Raw genomic sequence first — 10,560 nt, forward strand, 5'->3', positions numbered from 1 at the left:
TGTTGTCACCTCCACCCCCTCCTTGCTGCCAGGGGCAGGTCAGTGCTCAGCAAGGACCTTCCATCCCTCAGAATTATCCCAATCTGGCTAATTAGAAGCATCCACAGGTAATAGGAGGGATCCTCAATAATCCCAATTTCTTTAACAGAGTGCAGGAGCCACCTCTGAGCTGGAAGAAGGACAAACAGAGCAGGGGTTGTCCTGGGCTTGGAGGTCCCACAGCTGCCCTGAGTTTTGAGTCCTGCTGAGGTCTGAAATCCATTTCTGTGGGGTTTTTTCCCTGCCCAAAGCCTTCTCTGCTCTCAGGAACTCACTCCTGCTTTGTTCATGCCTCAGTTTCCCCAAGGCATGAGGGTAACACCTCCCTCTTGCTCTTTCTAAAGGAACAAGTGAAAAGCAGAGGGGTATTTTTCCTCCCTCTGTAGGTTTGGGTTAATCCCTGATAACAAAGGTGAGGGTCAGGGAGCCTGGTGTGAAGATTCTCAGGGGTGAAGCTGCCCAGGGAGAATTAATTATTATTAATTCTGTGTATTTTTGTCAGGAGGGGGCAGCTGGTGGTTGATTTCCTTCCCTGCCCCTGGGTAGGAGCATCACAACCCCACACTCAGTGGGGACAAGGATGGTACTCCAGCTCAGTTATTTCCCCTGGATAAATCCAGCTGCAATCCACACTGGGACTTTTGGCCTCTTCTGCACTAAAGGAGACCACCCTCAGCCTCTTTCCTACAGCTCTGGCACCATGGAGCAACTTCGAACACACCTGGGATACTCAGAGCACCTGAACCCCCCAAGGATGGGGGGTGGGTGTGGGGAGGGGGACAGGTGAGTGCAGGCAGGGCAAGGAGGGGATCCTGACACAGCTCTGCCTCCATCCACATCCACCTCCTTGCCTGCCTCTTGGCTAGATCAGCCCAAGAGAACCTCCGAGCTCTTTGGAAAATAAGGAAGGAAAAGCAGATCTGAAAGCCCACTCTGGGCTGCAAAGTGCTGGTGGCATCTCATTTGGAGGGCATATAAATAGGCATTTTTTAGCTTTTTTTTCTCTCCTCTTTTTCGGTGATGAGACACTGCAGGGGCCTCTGAGCATCCTTTGCTTGATTCCTATCACAGATGCTGTTCATATCCTGAAATTCATCTGGCTTCAGGAGCTGTTGGGGTAACTTTCCACTTGGGCAGCAGCCATGGGCTTGAGACACTGGGAGGTCCACATTCCCCTTCGTGGAAAGGGACTGCATGCAAACAGCTGGGCTTCTCCAAACACAGGGCTGTCTCTGGGAACCCAAAAAGCACATTTTGAGTCTCAGCTCGGTGACAATTTGCTAATCCCGAGGTTCCCTAATCCTGCTAGTTTGTCATGCATGGGGTATGTGCTGCACAGAGTAATGTTGATGTTAACAAGCCACAGGAATTATGCTCCTACAGCTGGTTATCCACCCACACCCCAGGGCTTTGCCTCCCTGGAGGGGGTCAGTGCACACACATGGGGTCTCACTGCACTCACTCTAGCTGGAGAGGATGTTCCCAACCTCCTGCTGCTCGGTGCCAAAAGGAGAAGAACTCTCATCCCCAGGGCCTGAAAGCCACCACATCCCTCCCTCCAGCCTCAGGAAAAGCTGGAGCAACCAGCTGCACCCACCAGCCCCCCCCGTTAGTCAAGGGACTTTGAGGCCAGGATGTGTTTGGCCACTTTTCCTATATCCTGGATGTGATTTCTTTCCTGTTATCTATCCCAGGCTCTGGTGTTCCTTGATCCAACAACCACCCCTCTGCCTGCAGTGCTCTCTAGACTTCTTGCAAGATGTTAAATCTCACCAGGGTTTCCCAGCTCCATCCGCATGACCTGCTGTGCCTGTGGAGTCACAGCCTGGGCCATGCTCTGCCACATGTGCAAATCCACCCCACAGCCCTTTCTTCTCTCAGGGGTGCATTTTGGCTGCACAGGGGTGGGAAGTGAAGGGAGGAAGCAGAGAAGTGGATGAAGGTGAGGGGTAGGCTGAGATTTCTTCCCCCTTCCTCATTGCATGAGGTGGCAAAGTGGGACCAGAGCCCACAGGCTCCTACAGTGGAGAGGAAACCTCCGGAAAAGATCCCCAAAATGCAACAAGTTTCTCAGATGATCTGAGCCAGGGTGCTGTCAGGGTTCATCAGGAACCAGTTCCCTGCGCAGCAGGACTAGTCCAAAACCTTCAGGAAAATTATTTTGGTGCCCAGTGCTATATCCCTACCAGAATCCAGGCTCTATTCCAGCTCCCCTTTCCCAGCTTGACCACGTTGATACTGGGATTTCAAGGGGAGGAAGTTCAGATGGGAAAACTGCAAAAAGGGAGGAAGAAAAGGGACAAAATGCAAAGGATCTTGCACCAGAAACATCCTTCTGGGGGCCTCTGGGCACACCTGGGATGGAAATAACTGTATTTTCCTCCAGCAGAGCTTTCCACCCGGCAGCTGAGTCCACACACAATCTTAGAGAACACACCTCTCACAAAACTCTCCCTTACTAACCCAGCACACCGAACACCAGCTGCTCCTGAGGATCCCAAAACACCTGGCAAACACTGGTGCTGGTCCCAGCACGGCTTGCCTGTATCACCCTCCCCCTATGGAGAAAGGCAAACATAGATGGATCAAAATGCAACGCTCCAGTTTTCATCTCAGCACTGGAATTCAGCATTTTAGGATGCCACATTGCAAAAGCTTCCTTTTGGGAAGCACTGGGAGTCACAGCCCTGCATCTGTAGATGCTCAGCACTCCAGTGTCTCATGGATTAGGTGCCAAACCACCCGGGAGAGAAAAACTGCTTTAGAAAACTATTTCCTGGACAATTTCCCTGAGCCCCAGGGAAAGACTAAGACAGGCAGAGCCTGAGACCTGTGCACAAGCCCCACAGAACCTCTGTGCAATCCCTAGCCACCAAACCAGCCCAGGAAAAGAAGTTTCTAAGCACCAGAGAAACCATGGAGAAGCCCAGAGCTGCCTTCCTCTGGCAAACCAGCCACAATAACTTCGGGGATATTCAGAAATCATTGCAAGGAGCTCTACAGAAAATAGACGATGGAGTGGGTGCAGCTTTCAATATATTTGCTCTAGGATATAGTAACAGGCACTAAAGCAAACAACGGGCAGGGGAATTAGGACGGGAGCTTCTGCTTCGCTCGTTTTAAATAGCAAAGTGCCGAGACAGCCGAGTCTACGATAGATTTCAGAGTCAGAAAAGTGCCCCGGGGAACATGCACGCAGCAAACGGAGGCGTTTCCTACGCAGCTGCATCGTTTTGTGCCTGGAACGAGCTGGAAATGTCATGAAACAAAACTAAATGGATAAACGGGCTCGGCAAAGCATGTCGCTTCTCGGGGGCGGGGGGCGGCTGGACGGTGTGTTTCCCTCTCTGGAGCGAAAGAAAAAAAAAAGAAATCGAGCTGAACTTTGCATCTGTCAAATAGAAATCTAATAGGAAAGAGAGCTGTACATGGTCAAAGTCAAGTCCAGGCTCCAGGAATATCCAGGAGGACAGTTTCGGGTATCGCCTGGATGCGCCAAGCAAACACTCGCGCGCGCAGTGCCGATTCCCGCCGGCAGCCTGGAATCCCGCGGGCCGCCGAGGAAAACCCGCCGCTGGAAAGCAGGTGGGGGAAGAGGCTCCTAATCCTCCGTGGAGCACCGAGGCCTTGCCTGCCAGCACCCCGCGGGGCCCATCCCGGTGTGCTTCCCCTGCCCGCGGGCACTGGTAAGGGGGGATGGATCCAGCCTGGTCCCCTGTGGGATTCAGCGCTAAGGTGAGGGCACGGGCAGGGAGAGCCCTCCAGGGTCACCCCGCTCGGCTGCCCCCCAGCACCTGCTCCCGGCTCGTCTTCGGAGACTAATTTTCGGCGGTGCCATGGCAAAGGGATGGACGGGGCTGGTGCGAGGTGTGGATGTTGGGAGCGGAGAGGCGTCGAGGGACACGGCGGGTCATGCCGAGGGCGCCGTCAGAGGCCGGGGGTGCCCACGGCGCTGGCACAGCGGGGGTCGGCGTCCTGCTCGTAGCGGTAGTGGTACCCCTCCATCTGGTCGCGACAAGCCTCGCGCAGGTTGTGGAGCCAGCGCTTGATGCCGCGGCGGTTCAGGTAGAGCACCATGAGGAAGACGATGCCGATGAGCGCCAGGACGATGCCGAAGAAGACGTAGGAGGCCGTCTCCAGCTGGCCGGGCTCGCCGCCCTCGCTGGCCGCGCACACGAGCTCCTCGGGCCGCAGGCGGAGCAGCACGGCCCCGCGCCGGGCAGGGGGGCCCGCGCAGCGCAGGCTGCGCGCGTCGAGCACCCGGGAGCCCGCGGAGCGCAGCCAGGCCAGGAAGGGCCGCAGGGCACAGTCGCAGCTCAGCGGGTTGGCCCCCAGGTTGAGCCGCAGGCCCCGGAGCTCCGGCGCCTCCAGGCTGCGGAGCTCGGCGGCCGCCAGCCGCTGTAGGGAGTTGTTCCGCAGGTCCAGCTCTTCAAGCCCGGGGGGAAGAAGGGAGGCCGGCAGAGCCTGCAGAGCGTTGCCCGCCAGCTCCAGGCGCCGCAGGGTGAGGTTTTGCATGGCCAGGGCGAGCTGCTCCTCGAGCGGGGCCGCCAGCAGAGCCTGGTTGAGCTGCAGCGTGCGCAGCAGCGGGACCCCGGCGAAGGCCCCCGCGGCCACCGAGAGCAGCGGGTTGTGGCTCAGGTCGAGGGTGCGCAGGGCGGGTAGGCCCTGCAGGGCCATGTCCTCGATGGTGTGGATGTTGTCGTGGCGCAGGCGGAGCAGGCGGAGGTCGCGCAGCGGGCGGGCGGCGAAGGCGGCGCGGGGCAGGATGCTCAGGTTGCTGCCGGCGATGCTGAGGTTGTGGACGGCGGCCGGCAGCTCCCTCGGGGGCTCCTCCAGCCGCTCGTAGCGGCATGTGACCAGCTCCGGGGTGGCCACGCAGTAGCAGGCGGAGGGGCAGCCCCCGGGGGCGGCGGCGGGGGGCACGGCCAGCGGCAGCAGGGCGAGCCCCAGCCAGGGCAGCCAGCGCCCGCCGCCCGCTGCCCGCGCCTGCCTGCGGGCCATGCTGCCTGCGCGGGCATGCAGGGCAGGGCGGGGGGGCCGGGGCGCGATGGGGGGGGGGGATGCGGGGGGACGGAGGGGCGTGTGGGGGTCTCTCCTGCCTCGCCGCAGCCCCCCCTCCGGGGCTGAGCTGCCTCCGGCGCGGCGCCCGCACACGGCGGCTCTGCCGGCAGCGCTGGGTGCGCCGCTGCCCAAATCGGGCTGGGGGGGTGGAGGGGGAGGAGGAGGAGAAGGAGGAGGAGGAGAAGGAGGAAGGGGATGGGTTGGGGCTGCCCGGCGCTGCGGGCTGGGCGGAGGAGAGCCGCGGGCAGCGGCCGTCGGGGGGAGCTGAGCCGGGCTCGGCTGAGCTCGGCTCGGCAGCGGTCCCCGCCTAGACCCCGCCGCTGCGGGGGGAGCTGGCTCTGTCCCCTTCCAGCCCGGGGAGGGGTTAGGGGATGTCGCGGCCCCCATCAAGCCCGGGGAGGATTAGGAGCTGTCCCGGTCCCCATGAAGCCCGGGGAGGATTTAGGAGCTGTCCTGGTCCCCATCAAGCCCGGGGAGGATTTAGGAGCTGTCCCGGTCCCCATCAAGCCTGGGAAGGATTTGGGAACTGTCCGGCACCCAGCAAGGTGGGATTTAGGAGGATGGTGCGGTGTGTCCCCACCCAGCCCTGGGGAGGAGATGAGGGCTGTCACGGTGTCTTTCTATTCCAGGGAGGATTTGGGGGATTACCTCAGTCCCCTTCTGTCCCAGGGAGGATTTGGGGGATTGCATCAGTCCCCCTCCAGCCTAGGCAGGATTCGGGGGTTGTCTGAGTCCTGCTCCATCCCAGGGAGGATTTGGGGTTGTATCAGTCCACCTCCATCCCAGGGGGATTTTGGGGGATTGTCTCAGTCCGCCTCCCTCTCAGGCAGGATTTGGTGTTGTGTCAGCCTCTCTCCAGCCCAGGAAGGATCTACAGCTGTCCTGCTCCCCTCCTAGCCCTGGTCCCCATTCCCTGACCTGCCCCACAAGCCGGACATCCTGCAGCACCCCTGAGCATTGCAGGGTTGTGTCCCTCTGCTTCCAAGACTGCTTGGGTCCCTTCACCCTCCCGGATGATAACTGATATCTACCCCATCCCTTGAAATCTGCAAGGCAAGGTTGGACAGGGCTGCTAATGGATTCATTGGCATCCAGAGATCCAGGTGGAACTGGACACAGCTGAGTTAATTGGTGCATATTTTAAGATGGTATCAAAGATTTGCATTTAAATGGAACAGACATGTGATGCAGCTGTGGGTGGGCAGGTCCAGTGGGGCTGATTCTCTGGTCAAAGCTGGAGCTGATTCCTGAAGGGGAAGGAGAGGAGGAGGCAAGGGAAGGCAGTGAATTAGGACCTCACTGGCTGACCTGGAGTCATCAGGGTGATTTTTCACCCCAAAGAAGTGGAACCTCACGGTGCTGAACTGTGATGGCCAGCACAAGGGTGCAGATGAGTGGGTTTGAGGGAGCAGGTGCCTCAGGGGCCCACAACCAGGCTTTGCTGTGTGTCCAGGGCCCGACAGATGCATGGAGAAAATGCTACACCAGCCCACAAGGAAAAAAAACCCCACTCATGGAAAAGACACAAGATCCAGGAGGGGAAAGGTGGCCCCTCCAGGGTACAAAGGTAGTGGGTCAGCAGAGCCCTTGTTGTGTTTAACCACCCTGTTAATCCCACAATATCCAAAGGAGAGAGCACCTTTCCCCCAGCTGTCTGCAGAGCTCCTGCGTGCTGGTAATGCTCTATAAATACATTAGCAATAAATAATGAATGACCTGGCTGGGCATTAAAGTGTAAACAGGAGGTGAAGGGCTCTCTCCCATTACCGGTCCCCCGAGAGCCACTCACATCCCTCTCTCCAACTCCGGCTCGATGTGACTCCAACTGCAGAGCCCTTAGTCACAGCACTGACAATATCATAGATCAGTGGCTCCATAGTTGCGAAAAACAAGCCAGAAATAGTCCAGAGGGCACAGTCTCCCTCCCTATGCCACGATAGGTTTGCTTACATCAGCATTTTTGCCTGTGATACTCCTCAGCCTGCACAGGCCGACCCTCCCAAGGAGTCACAGTCCTCTCTGTGACACTCTCCACTCCCAGAAAGCTTGAGAGTGCCCCTGATTTGGGAGGGTTTATCCCCTTTGGGTGTAGCAAGAAGTAGTGAGCTGTGCCAGCTGGATATGGTCCTGAAAAGTCACTGCCCTGTGACTCAAGGTGGCCCCATTCCCAACTTGGGGGAGAAAATTGTCCCCATCACCATGGGGATCTTCCTCACAGCTGGTCCCGAGGGAATCACGAACATCCACCCAAGGTGCAGAGAGAAAAGGAGATGAAATGAATTTATGGATGTGACATGGGATCATTTGGGGAGGGGACTCCTGTGCTAGAGAGGTTACAGGAGGCTGATCACAGGCGTTCGGTCTGTTTGCTCATCACAGGGGTCCTGTGCTGCTTCAAAAGGGTCCTCACATCCCCAAATAAAAGCAAACCCTCTTGTTACCAGCTGTAAATGATCCATCCCAGTGTCCACTAACCTCCTGGTGAAGAGAATGGGGCCTGGAAAACCGGGCTGTTGGCTCAGAGCCCTTCTCCTCCCACAGCCTTGCTCTGCCAAAGCTGGGCACCAATACATCAGCTGGCTGCAAACAGCTCAGGAGTGGCTCTGCTTCAGGAGAGAGGAAAGGGATGAGCTCTTCATCTGCCCAGCTTTCACAGGAGCCTCACGCTGGGATGGGATCTGGGAGCTGGGCCAGCCCAGCACAGGGTCAGCTCCCAGCAAAGCCAGAGTGTCACGGTCTGGTCATGCTCTTGGGAGGGCCTCTGGAAGTGGGCAGGCTGTGTGTCCCATGGAAGGAATCCTTCCCCAGGAGGGTGGGCAGGCCCTGGCACAGGTTGCTCAGAGAAGCTGTGGCTGCCCCATCCCTGGAAGTGTCCAAGGCCAGGTTGGATTGGGCTTGGAGCAAGCTGGGCTAGTGGAAGGTGTCCCTGCCCATAGCAGGGGGTGGGACTGGATGAGCTTCAAGGTCACTTCCAACATAGACCATTCCATGGTTCTGTGATTTGTGCATTTGAGCTGCTAAAAGAGGAGGGGAAGAATGTCCCCCATAAAATTTCATGTGCATTTTACCTCCTACCCATCCCTACAACCAGGACCAGTCTGTATATAGGTGAATATATAGGCCATGAACATACATTCAAAAAGTATAATAAATAGGATTACTGGAGTGCAGTGGACACCCACCTCTGTCCATCACTGATTCCCTGGTGTGGCTAAACCAGCTGATAACAGTGGTGCTGTTTAATTATCTGCCTGACACCTTCTGGCTGCTGCAGGATGGGTAATTAGGCAAAGAGCTCCAAATTGCTCCTTCATTGTATTGTCTCCCTCATGGTTGCAGAAACCCCAACTCCCCAGAGCCCTTCAGACCTGCTTGTCTTTCTGTATTTCACTGGAAATCATCTGTTGTGGCGGTTGTGGTTGTTGTGGTGGTTGTTATTATTATTAATAATAATATTTCTCTGCTTTTCAGGGTGACAAATCCACTTGCAGACTTTAATGAGTGGCTTGGAAACCATGTGTCAGTGACACGGGCTGCTGAAGAAGATGAGCAGCATGGTGGTGGAGCTTTATTCCCAGGCCATGGCTGATGCAAAGCTGCTTGAGCATCCCAAATTCTCAAGTCAAGTGGAAGCCAAGGGAGTGAAGCAGCTGATGGGCTGCCACTCCCTCCATGGTTCCAACATGTGTTTCCCTGGATGTTTTCCATTGGCAGCCAGCTGAGCTTTTGCTACGACACCAAGCAAATAAAAAGATACACATTTCCACAACTTTGATCTGGGGGAGGGTCACAATCGCTCCCATTGGAGCTGACAATTAATAATGGAGATAGGACAGATTACACCTCACCCGTGATCACTCACAGCACCTGGAGAATATTTAATGGAAGCTCAGGGCTGCAGCTCCCAGGAACCCTAAAGTCCTGATGGCAGAGCTGAACTCAAAGCTCCTTCCCAGGATGGGCATCTTTGGGATCAGGGCTGCCAGCTGGGGACACTGCTATGGGGGCACCCACTCAGAGCAGCCTGCTCCTGGGCTTGAGAAGCCTGGGTGTCCCTCTCCATCCTTGCAGGGTGGGTGGTGGCAGGGAGGAGGTTCCTGCCCCCACGAGGCCGTGCAATGATGATGATGATGGTGGGGATGGATCTCCTTGCCTGGGGCCATGTAGGACAAAATGGGGGGGCACAGGGGGTCCTGTGGCCTCACCCTCCTCTGTCTCTGCCTTTCTGTGTCTCCTGGGGTTTAGGTGAGGATGAAGGTGGTGCATGGACCCAGCTAGGCTTCCCTGGGGGTGCTCAGTGGTGGCCACTCAGATTTGGTGTCACTGGAGTGCTACAGTCCTGCAAAAATACTTCCCTGCAAACCCCAGCAGGGATGGGGATGTGTCCTGCCTGGATCTGCACTGGGGCCAGCAGTGCTTGGGGTAGGTCCCTGCAAAAAGCTCTGGGGGCTTCTCTTACCCAGCAAACTGGTGGCCAGTCCCACACTGGGGTGCAGTGAGCTGGGGAGGTCTGTGCACCCTGCTCCCTCAGGGAATTTCTGTCTTCCAGCTGCTGAAACACTGAGGTAGAACCTGGGTTTGCATTATTCAGGTGATATAAATCATGTCCTGAGTCTAAAGGGGTCAAAAAGAGCAACTGTGGCCATGCTGAGACTACTCCTTGCAGGAGGTGACTGGGGGTGACCCTCACCAGTGACAGCCCTGCTCTCTGGCCTCCTTGGAGTCAAGGAGAACCCAATGGAAGAGTGTCCCATAATCTCCAGAAACCTGAAATTACAGCTCAGCCTTTGTCTCCCACTTCCCACGGGCAACAGGATTTTCATGGTATTTGGGACTACCTTGGCTTTGGTGGGATGGTACGTGCAGCATCCAGCAGCTCCCCTGAGGTGAGCCTGGGCTCTGCAGGTGAGGTTTATGATGAATTCTTCCTGAATTCCTGAAAAACTGAGAAAAAAACCCCCTACACTTATGATGATTTCTGAGCAAGGAGTGACTACAGAGTTAATGGCAACATATAAAACTGCCTCCTGACTGCAGGAGGGATGCTCCAGGGGGTAAAGCCGAGGCCAGGGACCAGCAGGACTATAAATAACTTGCTATGGGGACCTTCCACCTTCCTTTCTGTGGCAGAGTCATAAATATTTTGCTCTGGGAAGCACCAGTGCATTAGTGAGGGCTGTAAAGCATCAAGGGCTGTGGCTTGGCACCACCGACTGAAACTGCAGCAAAAAGAGGGGCAGGGAAATGAATCCTATTTTCTTTTATGGACCACAGCGATCTGCTGGCTTAAAACGTGCCTTAGGAGATTCACAAACTAAAGCCCAGCAAGGACAGAGTCGCCTCTGAGGTTTACCCAGAGGGTAAGTTGTTCAAATAAAGGTGATGAAAACGTGTCCTGGCAGAGCAGCCCATGATTCCAACCCAGGCGTTGTCCTCACCTGATGGTGATGGCCTTGGACA

General features: G+C 56.4%; 1 protein-coding gene across 1 annotated transcript; it reads right to left on the minus strand.

Moving 5' to 3' along the window:
• Nucleotides 1-3,058: 3,058 nt before the first annotated feature.
• On the minus strand, nt 3,059-5,167 carry TPBGL (trophoblast glycoprotein like). The gene has a single exon (XM_032680979.1). It carries the CDS (start codon nt 5,038-5,040, stop codon nt 3,967-3,969), a length of 1,074 nt encoding a protein of 357 aa, XP_032536870.1. The 5' UTR covers nt 5,041-5,167; the 3' UTR covers nt 3,059-3,966.
• Nucleotides 5,168-10,560: the final 5,393 nt, after the last annotated feature.

Source organism: Chiroxiphia lanceolata, chromosome 2, assembly GCF_009829145.1.
Source record: "Chiroxiphia lanceolata isolate bChiLan1 chromosome 2, bChiLan1.pri, whole genome shotgun sequence".
Taxonomy (NCBI): domain Eukaryota; kingdom Metazoa; phylum Chordata; class Aves; order Passeriformes; family Pipridae; genus Chiroxiphia; species Chiroxiphia lanceolata.